This window comes from Eurosta solidaginis, chromosome 4 (genome assembly GCF_040869045.1).
Source record: "Eurosta solidaginis isolate ZX-2024a chromosome 4, ASM4086904v1, whole genome shotgun sequence".
NCBI lineage: Eukaryota > Metazoa > Arthropoda > Insecta > Diptera > Tephritidae > Eurosta > Eurosta solidaginis.
In genome coordinates, this window is record NC_090322.1 from 240,049,543 (window position 1) to 240,068,655 (window position 19,113).

Here is a 19,113-nt window from a genome sequence, read left to right on the forward strand (position 1 = left end):
TTTGGATCATTTGGTACATTTTTTTCTCGTTTGGTACAAAATGAAAAAATCCATTTATCATTCCTGATTGGCAGTCGTGATAAAGAGATGTTCCATTCAAATATCAAAATATTCTTCTTCTAGATTCCTCAACATAAATTAACGCCTAAGCGATTTTGGCCGTTTCGTAACAAGTCACACCAGCTATCCCTGTTTCGCGATAACTGACGCCCATTGAAAACACCGAGGCAGGCCAAGTCGTCCCCCACCTGTCTCTCCCAACTTAGTGGAGGTCTTTCCGTTTGTCTGCTTCCAAACTGCGGTGTCGACTGAAATACTTTCAGTCATTGCATTATATGACTGTTTTCGGAAAGCGGAGAGTATATGATTGCCATTTTATTCCAGATTAATTGTTCGTGTATATTGAAAATAGAATGAAGAAATGGCACTGAAGATGGAACAATGAGCGGAATTAAATAGATGGAAGAGGCTGAAGCCATGCGAAAAGTCTGTGGTCTACAACAAATGAACAAATACGGCGTTGCTGTAACTGCAAAACACTCCCCGAACTTTTAGTCGCGTTTCCGGACTCGAGCATGCCACTCATATTTGAACTTCTGGTACTACCACCTACTGCAGCGATAAAGACTCTTTAAAATATTGAACCATCGGGTGTGTGGATTTTAGTCGCCTCTTACGACAATACGCGCCAAGACGTGCCACCGTAGATATATGTATTCGATCTTCGTTCATTATGACCTTCCATAGCGTTGATCCTAGTACTGCCACACATTTAAACATAAACTCATTAATTCATGTCATGATCCTTGCAAACTGTGCAACATTGCATATTTCTCTTTTCTCGGGCGTTGCATGTTAATTGAATTTGATGCTATGTACAACGTTGTTGTTTTCGGGCGTCATATTCACACGACTTGAACTATAAATGGATGGATGATTGTCCGACCTAGCCACCGGACCGGTTTGTATTGTTCTCGGTTTACTGTTTTTTTGCATTACGCATTTGTGCGCTCTTCGACCTGTCCGCTATTTTTGTTTTGTTGTAGTTGCAACTGATGCAATTTCTTTATGGTTTTTTTTCTCCTTTTTGTTGTTGTGCTATCGCACTAGTTTATGTCCCACAGCAATCAATCGTGAATTCTATAACAAATAATATTGCAGAACAAGGTTGGATATGAATCAAGGATATAACAAATAATATGATGGAAATGTAGAGAAGAGTTGGGGAGCAGAAGGATGGGAGGTAATAAGGCGGTTCAATCGTCTGTTGAATTCAATAATTGTTTGTGCTAAAAATATGTGGACCATCATTGTTGGTTGACAGCAAAATGCGACAATTAATTTGTGTTAAGATTATAAATAATTGCGCGCGAATTTTGTTGTTGTGTTTGTTGTTGTACCACAGACGTTGAATCAATGAATAATTGTGTGTGACCCATAGACGACAGACGGTTAAGAAATATTCGAATTATTTCTCTTTTTTTAAAACGATTTTCTTTTTAATGCGAATATATAGGAAAAAAATTGTAAGAGGATACACATTAGGGTGGTCAAACAAAAAATTTAAAAGTGGTAATATCAATGGTATTACCACCTACATTACGGAATTTTAGAGCGTGCCTAAAAGTATTCCCTGCCGTTTGTGTTTCACATATCAGATATGTTTACCAAAAATGTCATGAAACAAAAAAAACCCCAACGAACAACGGGACAGTCATATGGCTGAGTGGATAGAATCGCCAAAGTAGCATCCCAGTTTTCGAAAAGCTAAATAATTTTCGTTGCGCGGAAGATCCGTGGATAACGTTGAGTAGAATTATTCTTAGCAGAACTACTTAACCTTAAGATAATCTGTTCAAAAGAGAGGTAGTATGAAATTAGAGGTGGTACCGAGTGTTTTAATATGACAAAAAAAAAGAGACTTTTAAAGACTTAAACTACGCTTACGGCTACGGAGATATCGATCAATTCGTAGGCTCAGATAACTCTAAGGCCTTGTTTTTCAGTGCGAGGTCAAACTCGACTTAAAGTTGACTAGAGCTTAACGTTTGCACTTAGTTCGATAACATAGGGTTTTGCTGCGGGATAGCGATCCAGTGAAGAAGAAGAATGATCGGAAACAGAAAAGGATAAGTAATGCAGTATAGGCTGAAGTACCGCTAGTTAGACCGAGAAAAAGAGAGAGGGATAAGAAGGTAAATATGGATGAAGTTAAGGCCTTGAAAAGGAAATACATCGAGAGAGAGTAAGAGAAAGTGGCCCTACCGATATTGCTCTACGTCAGGGGTCTGCATTCCGTAGCTCAATGTGCTCACATTGCGTATGCGCCGATTCCACGGGCTTAGAGAGATCCTGTAATAATGTTCGCTTAGAAGCGATAGGTATTAAAGCGAGCTTTGGTGTTAAAGATACCATTGAAGTGCTACTTTAGACTAAGCAGGCAATTTGAAAGTAAAGTGTGGCTCCGAATCATGAATGGTGGTGAAGGAAGATGCGATGGCCCTTTGTGCACTTGATAGAAATGTTCACCGGAAGATTTACTTTGCTTCCCTCGATAAGTTTCTCATCAGAATTATCCTGGTATGAGCTGAGCCTTTGGAGAATACGACAGATAAGTTATCCGGAAAAAATATTTTTCCTAGCTTTATAAGTCGTCATTATGCCTGCCTTCTTCTTCCTCTCTCTTTATCTCTCTCTCTCTCTCTCCCTCTCTCAGAGATTTCATTTTTGCCGTCAAGAAAAGCACCGAAACGGACTGTATAGTAAGTAGGTAGGAGCGAGATAGATAAATTTCAATACTAGATGTTCGCTATTCAGCACGATTTCTAATTTGATTTGTCCTTAGGCTGTGGGAGTTTATATTACCATTCTATATCTCAACAAAAACCATCTAATCTGTACGGTATCAGACAGCCAGGCGACTCATCAGTAGCCCGTTTCTGTAACCTTTCGTTATAATAACGAACGATTTGCTCTCGCAAGGCCCGTATCGCTTTCGATATGAAAAGTGTTTCTGTAACACACTCAATTCACCTTGCGATATAATAGTGGTGAGTTTTTATCATATCTCGCTAATCAGCAGCGATACAGCTTTTCGAGTACAGTTTATAAGAATCGCCATCAATTACTCTTTGATAAATAAGTCGCACCTGCTTCAAGGTAAAACAGACACTTTCCGTTAAAAAAAGGAATTTCGGCTGCCGACTGCATCCCATATCTTCGATGCTCCATATTAAATAATCACCAGCTCCGACATACGAATTTACGGTATACGTATCGTAACTCTCCTAAAGGTTTTTCAGGAAGGTTTTACAGAAGAAACCCTGCCTCGAGGGAAGGTCATCTTAAACTTATCCGATCTCAACGCGAAAATAGGGAAATAAAACATTTAGGTGAAGAGTTTTAACCGATCTAAAAGAAGTTTGTGTGGGAATGCTTAGATTTACTATGGGGTGTTTTCACATTTCTTCATTTGTTTTTGCTCTTTTTTTTTAGTATTCTGTCGGCTGATTTGTTTTTTAAAAATACCATTATCTTTTCACACACTCACACATTCATTGGTAGGATATAGTTTAAAACCCAACAGCCCACTTAATATCCAGGCAAAAAGCCACCATACAAACACACACAAATCCAATTCCCATTGCAATTTGTTCAGTGTTAAATTGACCGACGGCAGGCGAAGCCTAACACCCCGAGCGAGTTCTACCCCCTGTGGTTGTTTGTATTTATGTATGCTTACCGTAATATTAGCTTACTTTGACCACCAAATACGCTTTTTGTTTTGGTCACGCCTTAATACAAAACTACATCCAACCATTTGTATATTGGTCTACTGTCACTTAGTACATCTTCTTACTTCCTGTTTCCCTCTGTCCATAGTATTAAACTCGCATAGATGTCAACGTCCCATTACTACTACACCTACTCTTGTTGGGTTTCTAAATAAGTTGGTATCCATTTTTGAATTACTTGTTTAGCTGTGTGTACGTTATATGCAGGTGTCGAGGTGCGCTAACGGTACTGAGTTGCGAATTGGGGCAACGACTGTTATGTATTTGCCACAGTTGTGCGTAGAGGCTATTTAATATTCATTTGTCGTTTCAGTAATGGAGGTACTGCAATTGGTGCTAACTTGTCCTGATTTATTTACCCATCAACAGAGAAAGAGCGAGATCACGTCCTTTTTAGAGTTAGCATGTCTCGTGATTTTTGAGGAGCAACGTGATTTGTGACTGCTACTCCCTACTTTTTTTATCCAAGACTGTGACTGAATAGAGAGTAAAGAACAATATGATCTAAATCGTAATTTTAAATCTAGCTCAAAAGAGCTAATCATGGCACTCGGCAGTGATTTTGTGATTTGTTCTGTGCGTGTTAATTGTAGACATCACATTAGCCTGCGAGAGAGTGCGTTTGTACTAAGTTCCAGAAAAGTAGCACAAATCACAGGTTAGTTTATTCATCTGACAGAAGTAAGTTGTTCCTATGACGGAAGCTCTGATTTAGATCATATTGTTCTTCTAACTCTGTTCATTCACAGTCATGGATAAATAATGCTGCGTCTAAACAATCGCAGTCACAAATCACGTTGCTCCAGAAAAGCTGACATTGGGTTAGTGATTGACATTATTAGTAAGCGTGGTGCGAACAGCACGCAGATGCTATCACCATCAGCCAGCCAGGGCTTGTTCGTTCAAGCTGTCGCTGTGATTTACTGTGATATTTCAGTCGCTGCAACAAATTCAAACTACAATCACTCTTACCAACAAGTGCCTTGACGAACGAAAATCACACTCTATAGGTCTCCCATCACACCTGTTCTGATGCATGACTCGGAATCACGAGCATAGCCGATAAAGACGACGAAATGGCTCTTGGAGTATTTGAGAGCAAACTTCTCTATAAGAATTATGGTCCTGTCCATGATATCAAACGGTATCTTTCAAAAGAAGTCAATTTATAAGCTGTATGAGCTCCACGGGGACCTGAATATAGTGCAATGAATAAATAGCCAAACGCTAGGTCATCTTATGAAAAGGAAAGTAGATACTCCGATTTAGGAAGCTTTCTTGTTTTAACCCGTATTTAGAAGCAGATGAATGATAAGACGTCCGCTGAATTAGGAGAGCCAGGTGGTGGGATACTTGATTTCCAATTAATTATTATGATAGCGAGCGACACGTAAATGCAATCGCAGCCAACTAGTCACGGTAAGTTCATCAAAGCTGTCGCTGTAATTTACTGTGCCAGTCACTAAGATAAAATCTTAGGTCATCCAATGTATGCCAACAATAGCCGCCGCTCTGGTATAGTGGTGGCGTGGTCCGCCTTCCACAACGAAGGTCCTGCCAAAGCAACATCGAAAATTTAGAAAAAAATGTTCAATAATTAAAAAGTATACTGAGCATGGTCGCCCCTCGGCAGTGGTTTAGCAAACACCCCAGTGTTACAAAATCATGCTGAAGCTTGCTTCCATAGCTCGTTCAATGTCAAGACTTGGTTCCACCCCCTGTTACAGATAGTTGGAGTTTTTCGATTCGATTAAAGAATTAATAAATGTAAGGCGCGATAACCTCCGAAAAGGTTTGAGGCCCGGCTACTCTTCCTATTTGTATCGTGCTCCTGTTAATTTTTTCTACAAGTTGGCGGGGCCGGACCTACGTGTTTTATGCCGACCCCGAACGGCATCTGCAAGGCAAATGAGTTTTCACTGAGAAGCATTTCTTGGCAGAAAAATACTCGGAGTGTTTGCCAAATCATTGCCGAGGGGCGACCCGGCTTCGAAAACCGTTTTTTTTTTCTAATAGAAACCACTTTTTTATAAATTTTCGATATTGCTTTGCCCGGGGCGTGAACCCAAGATATTCGGTGTGATAGGCGGAGCACGCTACTACCATACCACGGCGGCCGCCGATTGGCGATTCACTTGCATAGGTTTTTTGGAACGCAACCCTATTAAAATTTTTCAAACTAAAAATTGCAGTGAAGATGCTATAACACTGAAGTCCACTTATCTCCAAAACAGTTTTTACAAGAGATAACGGAAAATCGTTCTAATATACATTTTAGCCGTCAACTCCGTTGGCAACATCTACTTTTAGTTAGAAGCCCTTACATAATCAGACTTACCTACTGAAAATTAAAGAGCTTTGGTGACCTTTCAGGTGTTATTTGTCATTTTCGTATAGAGCTCACTTCCCCTCTGCGTATCATCTGACTTCGATTCCATCATGCCAGATATCCAATGTATTCATGAGTTAATGCGTTTTCTTTTGTGGTGTAATTACATTCATATGAGGAGCTCTGTGTCTGGGTTTGGGCGGGTGGTGTAGATGATGCACTTCTATAGCAACCCTGTATGTAAATCAATAAGCTGTAAACTGCATCAAAGCTAATATGAATAGAAAACCAAACCTGTCAGCGAACTTTCTTGTTACAATACAAACTACTTATATTTTCAGCATGGGAGTTCACGAGATTGTCGTCTCATATTACTTCCTAACCAATTTAGATGGAGGTTCGTTACCGTTCTGTACACGTAGACTCTGCGGGGGAGACATTGAGATGCACTCTCAACGCCAGAGAAGTTCGATGTTATGCTTCCCCACTGTGTTATAGACCTCTCCGTTTAGGTAGACAGATTGGAAATATTTATAAATGGTCTTACGGGAGTCAGCAGAAGATATGGTCTTCGGACCGGCCGGATGCAACCCACCCCGCTTTTTCTTAGCAAAAATCGGCACACCACGTGTTCTATCAAATGGAGCCTCAGTGTCTGCTGGTCCTCTGCGACTGGGGCCGAGATGAGGGAGATTTATGGTGCGCCAGAAAGGTTGTAAGTATAACGACTCTTTCTCAGGTGAGTAGGTACGAAGCTATTGTGGATAACAGCGGGGGCGGAGGTCTTTTGCGAAAGGCCAGTTACTCCAATAGAGCATCTAAATGGCCTTTAGGGCGCCGGCGACAAATGGTACGCTTGAAATTGGGCCTCCGCCGATTAGCTGAGTAGAAAGTGAGCCCCGCGCTCTGACTCTGGATGGTTACCGCCGCATGATCACAGTATTCTATCGCTGTTCCTTTAGGATTCACTACCCTTGCAGCCCACGGCTCGGCTTACGGTGCCTAGCTGGTACAAACACGCCGTCATTCCGTGCCTAGCATGTTGCGTACTAGTATGAAGGCGGTGGTGTCCAGCGAGAGTATGCTTGGTGGCCCTACAAACCACTACTTTAATAAGAAAAATGTCTACCATTGAAAGTGGAAGAAACATCCACAGCCAGGGTTAAACATCCTTAATTCCTGCTCATTCGCCGCCGGCTCCTACGCTGGTTGACTCGTCATACCACCACTCAGCTGATGTACAACTTGTCTCTGTTCCCTTCGCCGCTACTACGACTTCACCGCTTAGCTGCTGCGAAACTATTGCGGTTCCGTTACTCCTCACCACTTACGACGATTTCTGAACGCAATAAGATTGTATATTGCATGCCACCAGTCATGCTACCATAGGAAACGTCTCTGTAACTCTCCGCCCGCAACTACTCCGTCAGTCACTAACATGCCAGCTAACTCTTGCCCTTGCTTTCCAAATATCCAAGTACGGAAAGCTGCTCTCCTCCTACCATTTCAGACCTTGTGGGTTTGTGTGACCTGCACCTCAGCCTGGAATTACTGAGGGCTGAGTTAGCCTTGGACCAAACCCTCTTCAAACATTTCTTCGCCGTCCCTGTAGGTTGCTATATCTGTCCTCCATTTCATTGAAGCAATGAGGCTCTTCCGACTGGACATAATATTAACATTATGTTTTTGTTGATAAAATTATACTGAGGGAAACTGAATCCAGTACAAATCTGTTCTTTTTGACACTAATTCCTATACTAGTACTATATTTTTTTGTTAGTATGGCTTATACTGCGGGGTAATTATGGCGGTTTTACTATTCTGTTGAAATGTGTAAGGCTGATGATGTGACTTTGTTCCCGGCCCGCATTAAACACCAAACGATGAAATTAATGCTTTCAGGCGTTGCATACAAACAGACAGACAGACAACAACAACTTAACCAATAATAATGACCCAGTATTGTACGCACAGAGCAGCGATACCACGCATTCACAGACACTCGCATACGTTCATTTGGAAAGTATATGGTGGGGCACACTGGAAACCGCACTCTATTAGCAAACAATGCACTTGGCGAAAGTGGGTGCAACAACAATGCTGTCAACAAGCAAAAGTACCTCAAGTTTAGTGGGTTTTAGGATTGTTAGTGTGTGTGTATGTGAGGAGAAATTTAAGCCATGCATTGCGTGTAAGTTACAAAGGATAATGAATAGCTTAAGTGAGTGAATTTGAGTGGGCGGTTGGTGGTTTGATGGTTAGGTGGAGTGTGTAGAAAGAGGCAAGGCAAGTGTTGCAATATATTTGATTTGTAAGTTAATAAGTTGCACATATGGAATTCACACATACATACATACATAGCTGCTTACTCATTAAGCCTAATGTTCTTCTAAGTTCTAATTCAAATTTTACATACAATTTTGCTAAATATTTTATTTGTTTTTGTGTTTTGCTGATTTGCAGATTGGGAACGCGAAGCCGTCTCCAAGGCCGAAATATTACGTCTCATATATCAAGGTAGATTTTTACATTGCAATGTAACATTAGGGGCACTGGGACTTCCATTGGGCAAAACGACTGTTATGCATTTAGTGCCGCGTGATAATTTGCCAGAACCCAATTCACAAGGTAAGATATAAACACTTTTTGAGTGATATTTCAATTTTATTAAATTAGATAAAACTCAATAACAGAGTCATCCTATAACCATAAAATGCAAGTAATGTAACCACAATAGTCTCAAACTGCTCAATTTTTCAAAATCAAAACCGAATCTTTAACCGTTTCTTTTTCATTTGAAGAATAATTACCTGTAGTATCCTCATTTTCTTACTGAAGCTAAGAACCCAAAAGGTTTAGGAAATTGTTATGGATATCGCCAGTCTTTTATCGCCGGATCCATTCGGCACAAAACCATCAGGCACCAGCCCGATTGACGTGAGAATGATATTTTGGCTCCGTGGAGTTTAGTCCCCTCAAACTTGTTCGTTAATACTGACATTATTAATACCCAACTGAAGTACGTTCTCGTTGTATTTTTGATTGTGGTAGTAGCAGTGATAAAAAAAAACTTCCAAAGCTGGGATGACATGTAACCACCCAGATAGAAGGAACTCACTTTGGCTCCCGAATTGACTCGCAATGGATAGTCACGCATCATAACCCCGATCAGAAAGCATTAATGAGCCACATCCAATAAATTCGACAGACCGTGTCCATTTCCGACCAGAAGGTTCTCGCTACCCCACAATAGCAAATATATGCCCAGCTTTCGCTTAGGTGACTCGAGAGTCGTCCATACAAGAATAAACTAATAGTGGTCAAAAGAACTCTAAATTTCATACAGCCCATCACGGCCTGTTCAATTTTAACCATTCGTGCTAAGAGATCCGCGTGACAACTGCCCGGGATGTTTCGTATGAGCCGTAACGTAGATCATCCTCCCTCCCATGCACCACCCTGGATCGCACCACAGTCGAGCTCAGGTGGTTGGCCTTAAAATGGTACGACACATCCACCTTTCATCCTTATTAGCGGCGACAGACAGAGCAGATTGAATTTCCTACTTACATCGAGCTCCTGACAGAGAATCACGCCACTAACATTTCGTTCCAATTTCCACCCACCAAATAATCTGTCCACTGCCCCAGTTGGCTCTCTATCTCATTATCATATATAATGATAAGACTGAGCATGCACGGGGGGCAGTTCAAGACACACAATAATATGTGGACTTACAGCCCCTATCACGAAGCCTGATTCAGGCCATTGTAAGGTAATAGCCCAACAATCTCAGAAAAGATTTAATATGACTACCTCAAACTACCACCTCCTCGTTACGCTTGGAGTGGCCCCAAAATCTCGCCAGCTAAATGTGTGTGACCAAGAAGCCTTACAATCCCTTCAAGATCTTCCTAAGCTGACCTTAAGTCTAACTGTCTAATACCCAACTGGCAAAACTTTTTAATAGCAGAAATCGAAGGCAACGCAGTGTTCGGGTAGCCAGTGACTCATTTGTATAAGCCAACCATCCACCTCCTATCATCACAGAAAAATGTGCTGCCGCACCAACGCCTCGACAATTGCGTGTACTGAGAAGCTCCGTCTGCATAGGCCTGTAGGATAGAGTGGAAGAGGAGTGTATTCATCACTTACTCTGCGGATGTTTAAGACTGCGACGCGTACTAAAATTTTTATATCTTTGCGAGGTTAGTTTAGGTTGAACTGATTAGTAAGGACCTCAAATAGACTCAATGTATTCTAAGATCACACTGGAAAAGTCTGTGAAGAAGCAGAAGCATGCGTATCGTCTTTAGTCAATTGCTGCCTTTCCACCCTAAGCACCTTCCTCCTCATACCCGGTGTAGTATCAAAGGTTTGTTGCGCAAAGCTCTTGTCAGCGTACTGTCTCCGACTTGACTCCTCTGCTTCGCGAGCTCTCCCGGTCAGTATGGGGATGGAAAAACCGCGCGTTACAGCAATGCTCCTTTGCTGTGGTAAGGCCACCCGAGGCGCTCTGAAATATGGATGGCTCTGTTCACATTCAGTCGAATATACGCCTTGTATGCAAATCATTTAATATACAAGGTGCGCATAACTTCCTTACCGGATGGGAAGTAAGTACTTAAGGTGCCATGAAGAGCAAATATCTGGTTGGACTCTGCCAGGGAACACACATTTCGCCATGTGGAAATGAAAATTTCTAATTAACTAAGCTAAATCAGCCTGGAAAGCAGAAGGTATACTCCATCGAGAGAAAGAGTTAGGACAGCACCTCAGTGAAGGGGTCTAGCTTTAATAGCACTGAAAGTAGTGAATGATGTTGGAACATTGAAAAAATTTCGTTCGATACTTTTTTCCACCAACGCGATACTAGAGTTCGGTTACGTTTCTCTCACGTGATCGTGAATGTCGAGTTGTTCGGTTTTGTATCACATAGTAGGGACACCAGAGTTCCTCAAAGTTTTTCCAGCATCAAATACAATACATAGAAGACATAACTTAAGTTAGTCAACTTTTTAGCAAAATATCAAATCTTGAAAATAATTTGGAACTTTGTTTTTTTTTTTCGACCATCAACAGATCAACGGCAAAAAAGTAAAGGAGGTTCCAGTAGATGCTGTTCAACGACATGCTGTATTTTGTAACTAAATTAGCTTATAGTAAATTAATTAATTTAAATATATTATAATTATATTAAACATAATAAATACAATCTAAAAACAAAAAACAGAAGAAATATATTTTCTAATAAATGAAATAAAAAACTCAAATAAATGAGTCTAGTTTTTAAATCAAAACTAATTAATATTTGAATAAAAAAATGAATGCAAAAAATATAATAATTGTATAAGAAAAACCTCAAATTGTATAAAAAGAACATGGTAAATATAAAAAAAAATACAAAAACAAAAACAAATAAAATAAAATCGAGTATTTAGTAGAGTGTTTCAAGTATGATGATTGTGAAGTCAAGAAATGTAGTTGGTAAACTTTTAAAAACTATAGTGAAAATTAAAAAAATAAAGTAACTTCGATTTAAAGTAAAAAAAAAAAATAAATAATCAGAGCTCAACTTAGCAAAAGAAATTTAAAAAATTAGCTCGATATGGAAAAAAATAAAAAACTAAAGAGCAACAATAAAAAACATCAGCTCTACTCAAAAATAAACAAAAATATTACCTTATTACTAAAAAAAAAATAAGAAAAGAGTTTAAAGATGTGAGAAAAACAGTTATAAGTTCATATGTATGGTTAAGTGTAGAGGTCTAAGGCTAAGCTTAGGGGTTTATATGTGGTTGCCGAAATATGCAGGAAAGTATAATACAATAACTACTTACAAATGTATTAGGGTGGAGCGAATTGAAAAACAAATTCAAGAAAACAATTTCTTTGTTTATAAAGAGAGATTTTCAATCCAAGTGTCACACTGAAGATATCGGCATTGATATGAAAAGGTAACTTGTTGGAGGAAATAAAAACGTACAGCAGCGAAGAGAAAATAGCAGTGACAATTTTTTTTAAATTCTTCTTTTTTATTTTCTATATTTTAAGAAATACCTGCTATGAGTTTTGTAACTGGAACTATGCAACCAATCGTGTAAACTTTTCGACATCTTGAGAAAATTTTGTGAAAATTTCGAATTTTTTTGTATGCAGTTTTGTAGCTCAATCAGTTTTAGTCTAACAAAGTACAAGTTACATGTCTCTCAAAATTCGCATTGAATGGAAATTTTGAATTTTTTTTCTGAAGCATGTTCCAGATTATTTTTTCCATATAAAAATTTTAGCTATGTCAATAATTATCTCGAAATTTTAGAGATCTATAACTTGTTCTTTATTATACTAAAATCGATTGGGCTACAAAACTGCATACTCCAAAAAATTCAAATAAAGAGTTGGAAAGTTTTTTTCGAATTTCAGCTTCATAGTTTCAGTTAAAAAATTCAAAAAAGTTTTATCTTAAAATATCTACAATACAAAAAGAAAATGTTAACTGACGAAATTTTATAAAAATTGTCACTCCTATTTTTTTGTTTGCTGCTGTGTTTTCATAAAAATTTCACAATTTACTCTTCGAGATTATGTGTACAAAAATAGCCGCAAAAATTATTATTATTTTATGAGGAATTATTTGTTCAATTAAAAAAAAACACGAAAATTCGAGAAGCTTTAGAAAATCTTAGTGAAAGTTTATTTATTAACAGATTTTATGAATCCTTTTTTCTTAAACTGTAAAAATCTTTAAATTCGAAAAACATCAAAATTTCGAATTTTTCAAAAAATTTTTATGAAAATTTTAAAATTTATACTCTGAATCTTCAGACTCTTTTTGACACGTAAACTTAGTTTGAAAACATTTTCTAAAATTCGAGAAGTGTTTGAAAATCTTCATAAAATTACAGGATTTACGCTGCGAATTTCAGACACTACAAAAAACTTATTTCGAAATAATTTTAGAAAAGCATCAAAAGTAAGAGAAGTTTTTAAAAACCTTCATGAAAATTTCAATATTTTGAGTATTTAGACACTAAAGGTAAGCATGAAAAATTATTGAAATGCTTTGACAGCTACTTTTGCTTCGATTTTAAGAAATCTTTCCATTCGAAACAATTTCTAAAACTCGTTAAGTTTTTCAAAATCTTAAGGAAAGTTTTTTAAATCATACTACGAGTTTTTTGCAGCTTTTCAAACCGAAAACTATTTTCCACCCATTTTCGAAAATATAAGATTAAGATAAGCACCAAAAATTATTAAAGGGTTTTAACAGGCATTTTTTCTACGATTTCAATAAAGCTTTAATTCGAAACCATTTGGGAAATTTTTGAAAATATTAAGAAAAATTTTTAAATTGCCCACTCAGCATTTAGGTGATAAAATTTTTAATTTCCCTACATATCAATACAATTTGATTACGCTTTCTGGCTAAAAAATGAGTTATCATACAATTGAACAAAATAAATAATCAAATATGAATACTTTTGATGATCAAAAACTGTATATAGTTTTTCAATCATATTTTGCAATCATATTTGAATCAATTGTGTTTACTTTAGGTGATCAGCAATTTTTTATCATTTTTCATTCAGCTTTCTGAATCTTTTTCTGACAATCTTTGTTGACTGAATAATGAATTTTATACTTATTAAAATTTTACTTTTGATTGAAGATCTTATTTTTTCGCATACACACATTTTTTCAATCCTGAAGTTCAGAAAAAATATATTAACATTTTATTATTCAAGACAAGAAATAATGTATATACTGCTCCTAACAAAAGATGCCCCCAACCATTTCTCCACCTTCGCTTCCCAGAAAATACAAATCCAACCATTAGACAATACAAAGGTTGTGAAATATTTGAACCCCAGGTAAGTGAAACTCTCTTGACATATGTACCTGGATATGGCTTCAACATCCCGTACCATATCGTATTTTAAGATGTTGACGATCATATCTGATGGTGGATGTTGTAGTCGCAGGTGTATATTGGTCTAGTTTGTTTGCGGATTACCTTTGGTTCAAATAGCTCACTTCTGCATGATTTCTTCCCCTGATGAAATAATATTAGCATGTAGTATCTATCTTATTTTGTATGAGATATGAAGAATAAATGCATGATAATCGCATTCAAAAATGATTCAAAAATCTCAACCAAAATGATTGAAATATGTTCACGAATATGATCAGAAAATGACTGTGAAAAGCAATCAAATATTACTCTAAGACAATTAAAGCCCAATTTTACAATGATATCAGATATGAACAAAAAGCGTTTCGAAATACGAATCATAAATGATTATTCAAGAGTATTCACATTTATGGTACATTTTTCTCCCGACGATACGTTAATTTTCGAACAGAAAATGCTTTTATATTTGAACGTTTTTAATCATCTTGGGGTATGATATTTGAATATTTTTTGATCAAAATTTTCAAAAAATGCTGGCTGGGTGATGAATCGCATTTGCAACAGCTTTTCAAAACGAAAACTCCTTTCGAACCCATTTTCGAAAAAATGCCTAACATTCGAAGTTCTCGAGAAGATCTATAAAAATTTCACAATTAATTATTCAAGTTTTCATAACTTATATCGAAACGTTTTTAAAAATATTTAAGGAAATATTAAAATTTTAATTTCTAATTTTTAGACACTAAATTAGCAGAAAAATTAATAAATAATTATGAAAACCTTAAGAAACATTTTTTAACTTATCTCATACATCAAATTATCAGCAGCTTTTTAAAACGAAAACTTATACCAAACCCGTTTTCGAAAAAATATCTTAAGTTCAAAGTTTTTGAAAATATCCATGAAAATCAAAATCGTTTTCAAAAAGTATTTGAAAATTCGATAAATTGTTTAAAATCGGGAAAAATACGCAATTTATGCATAGGAAGGCTTAAAAAAATCATTTCAAAATCCTCTTATAAAAAATTTCGAGAAGTTTTCAAAAATCTTCATAATATATCTAGATATATACTTCGAATTTTCAGACACTAAATTAGCAAACAAGTTTCAATTCGAATAATTTCGAAATTCTAGAAGTTTTTGAAAATCTTAGCCCAAATTTTGATATTCATACATCAAATTTTCTGAAGCTATTTTAAAACCAAAACTAATTTTGAAAATCGTTTTTGAACAAAATTTCGAAAATTTGAGAATTTTTTTAAAAATGTTCATATATATTTATGTACTAAACAAATAAGCAATCATTTTTAGTCCAACAAACTTTAATACATGTACATGTACAATATTTTCTTTTATATGAGAAATTGAGAGAGAAACTCAACTCTACCTAGAATCTCTTCGGAGGTTTTCGCGGCTTGTATGAGAAATCAAGCACGATAAGCGCCTAAACTGGTTTTAAATGATTTTAATTGCACAATTTACTGCCTGTCTGAATGACATACTTCTTTCTTTTCGCTCCACCCTAATTTAGTACGTACTTAGTGAGTAGTATATAGAAAATATGATAAGTAATATGTATTACAATACTTACAAAAATAACTTACATAACACATAATTGTAGATATAAATTATTTATGTTAATAAAATTAAGTAGTAAATTACAAAAAAAAAACAACAGTTTATCAAAATCAATTGCATTGCCATTTATGCAGATTGACTTTTGAGCTCAGTTAACTATATGTAATATGTATGTATATGAGTAAATTATATAATAATATATAAACATGTAAAATTTATGTAAATCTAAATCAAAAATGCAAATTACAAAATACTAAATTGCGACGAGTAAAATGCAACAATGCAAATTAAGTAATGAAAATGCTGGATGTGTAAAAAGAAATTTGAATTGAATTTAGTAGAGTTGCGCTTTAGTCCTTCCATTTTCATATTCAGTTGTTATATAGATACATAAAAAACAAAAACAAAATGTTTGCTAGCTAAATTTTACTTTTAAACTTTACATTTTATATATTACATAGTACATACAATTTACCGTTACAAATCGAGCTATATATGTGATCGATGATTGTTTAATTGTCTATTTTAAAACGAATGCATATAAACAAATTATAAAAATGTAAAAAATTAAGGAACGAAATTAAGAGAGAATCGAAAACAACATAACAACATGAAACAGACTGTTTGAGAATATGCAAAAATATTTATGAAATTTTTTGATGGGGCTTGAATTTGATTTGGCAAGTATTTGTATCTCATTAATTAACAGATTATTTTTTTTTAATTTTGGATTATAGACAGATCTACATCTATGGCCTGTTTGAAGAACGTCCTCTCTCAGAAATGTTTTTAGTAAATTCAACCTTTCATTGACAACTCTCTATCATAGCTAAAAATGTATTAAATTTGTGTTGAGGTATACATACATGTCGAGTTGAGCGCCAACGCAGAGAAGATGGATATGGTCTAGTTTACTAGGAGATATAAGGTCCAGAGTTGGCCTAGGCCTAAGCTAGGCTAGGTGACCCTGCAGGAGAAACCTTTTAGAAAATATCATTGTATACAGTTAGTTATCGTTGAAGCTCGACGTGGAGGAGACAGTGAAGAAGACCTGGACGGCAGTTAATGCATATAAAAGAATGCTCAGGTGTACGTAGGGTCTATCGCTCTCTCTCTCTTACATTGAATATTTACAGCAATTGTAAAGCCTATCCTATACTATGGAGTCCTTGTTTGGTAGACAGGCACGAAAAAAAATACTTTTCTCAAAAAATTAGAGAAATCAAATGCTTAGCATAACGGGAGCCCTGAAAACAACCCCAATGGCTACACTGTAGGCTTAATGCCTCGGGGCAGCTTGAGCGCAGACCATACGGTCATAGAAGTATAGAGTCATCAAATATTGGATAAACACACTACATAGCTCCTTACCTGCTTTTCGATGAATGTGGAATCTTGACGTAAAGGCGTTCAAATGGCAGACGAGACGATGCACGCATACACCTCTGGTTTCGAAGTAATGTACGGTGTAGGGTCAGTGGTATACTGCGCTGATCCGGAAATAAACAGATCCTTCAGCTCCAGATCACTGAAGTGATTTTCAGTAGAATCACTGAGAGAAAATAGCTTAGACTATATCGCTTCAATTTCCGCTGTCATATGGGAATAGATGGAAATAAACAAGCGGATGAGCTACCTAAAAATAGTTGCACATTACCCAGCAAGCAGGAAAAGCGTGGAACCAAGAGCGAGACTGCCAAGTGTCGAAGGTTATGTGTCGGTATTACGAACTTAGACATACACTTATAACTAAAAAGAGAGGAATGTCGACTCAAGATGGGAAATCTGATAGCGTACTGCCTTTTGACGTCACATGCTTTAAAATTAGGCCTTTACAGTGTTAGCAGATGTAGAAAGTGTGGGTTGGAGGACGAAACGATCGAGCACGTTTTGTGCTCCTGCCCTGGTCTCGCCAGGCTAAGACTCCAGCTATAAGGAGTGGCACAGCTTTCAGATCTAGATCAGCATGTAGCATAGGTATTAGAAAGCTTTTAGTATTTGCAAAGAGAACGGTGCTATTTTATAAAATATATACTAACTGATTTTTGATAAGGTTTTTCAGTTTAGTCGTTAAGCAAACTTCTGTTAATACTATGAACTCATTCAATCTATGTGACGTGCTCACGGACCGGCCAGTTCAAGCTAACCTTACATATATTCTTGCTGTGTCTTGTCTCGATTGTGTCGTGACGGAATCTTTTGAAAACTTCTCTCTTATCTCGTGGCTGGATTTAGAATATCCCGATGCCCCCTATTTTAATTAGTCAATGTTCAAACTTAAAATTTTAAATGATATTCCAAGTTTTAAATGCTTGTTTGGTACATCAAAGTTCTCAGAACATCTATTTTTTATATCCTGAGGAATAACTCGGACATCAAAACAGATAAAAGTAGTAAGTTTTTAAAACTATTCTGATTTGAATTAAGATTTGTAGATTTTATGTATTTATTTATACAGGGCTATTCAAAAATTTTTATATCGAAGTGCAAATAACAATACATATACAAATATATATGTACACTTAAACTTTTTTAAATTAAAAAAAAAAATATTTTAAATGTTTAAAGAATTTTGATGGTCCCCTTAATGAATAAATTTTGAATTAAAATTTTTCTCAGAGCAACAATATTTTTGCAAACATTTTTTGTTGTCAATTTGTTAATGTAAATTTGAATATCATACCGAAGTGCCTTGGCTTCAAATGGAAGTGCTTTTTCTTTGCACTTTCATATGAAATTCAGGCACTTTCATATGAAACGAAATTATATGGGAGCGCTATAAATTTTTGTTTATTCAAAGTGTGAATTTGTATATGTGCCTATTCTTCAGGGCAAACAAAAACAAAAGTGCTATGACTGTATAGGAGTTGAGCAGCTCTGATTTATATATAAATTTATCGATCACAACTCCAGCCTAGGACCGATTAACTTAATTAATGTGCAAGGAATATCCTAATTTTTATCTTTTTACTTACATACAAAACTTTATGCCCCTATTACGGTTTACAACTCAACTCTATTTCAGTTGAAATTTTGTAAATTTGGTATTACGGATTACAACTCAACTTGTCAAAAACAATGTCGGTGCACCACCTAATTTTTATCAAATCTTATCAAAGGTGGTATCAAGAGTCACGTTTCGACCTCCGTTTTTAGAAAGCGAAAATTCAAAATTTTACTTCTGTCAAAAGATATAAGCAAAAAATCGGTTCAAATTTTCATGTGGTTGTTGTATTTTGCCAGATTTGTTGCACACTCACACACTAATGCAGAAAGGTTGCTGGACCCACCCAGGATTATTTTTATAGATTGCGGCCACCGCCGAAAGGTGTTCTGTGCAAAAAAAAACTATGGATCGGGCCTCATATTTCGGAACCTCTCGGGGCCATTTTATCCGAAAAAAATTTAAAAAAAATGATATTACCTGCTAACCTTTTTTAAATTAATTTAAGCAAACTAAAATCAGCAATTTTGTACACATTTACAGAAAAAATAAGGTT

General features: G+C 36.3%; 1 protein-coding gene across 2 annotated transcripts in view; it reads left to right on the top strand.

Moving 5' to 3' along the window:
- The window catches only part of UBL3 (ubiquitin like 3), a 243,787-nt gene extending 227,531 nt beyond the window's left edge, over window positions 1–16,256 (top strand). For both annotated transcript variants that reach the window (XM_067785255.1, XM_067785256.1), the window contains 2 exons: window positions 8,587–8,751; window positions 11,206–16,256. In XM_067785255.1, coding sequence (XP_067641356.1) covers window positions 8,587–8,751; window positions 11,206–11,270 — 230 coding nt within the window. In that variant the 3' untranslated portion in view covers window positions 11,271–16,256. The remainder of the gene's footprint in view (window positions 1–8,586; window positions 8,752–11,205) is intronic.
- Window positions 16,257–19,113: the final 2,857 nt, after the last annotated feature.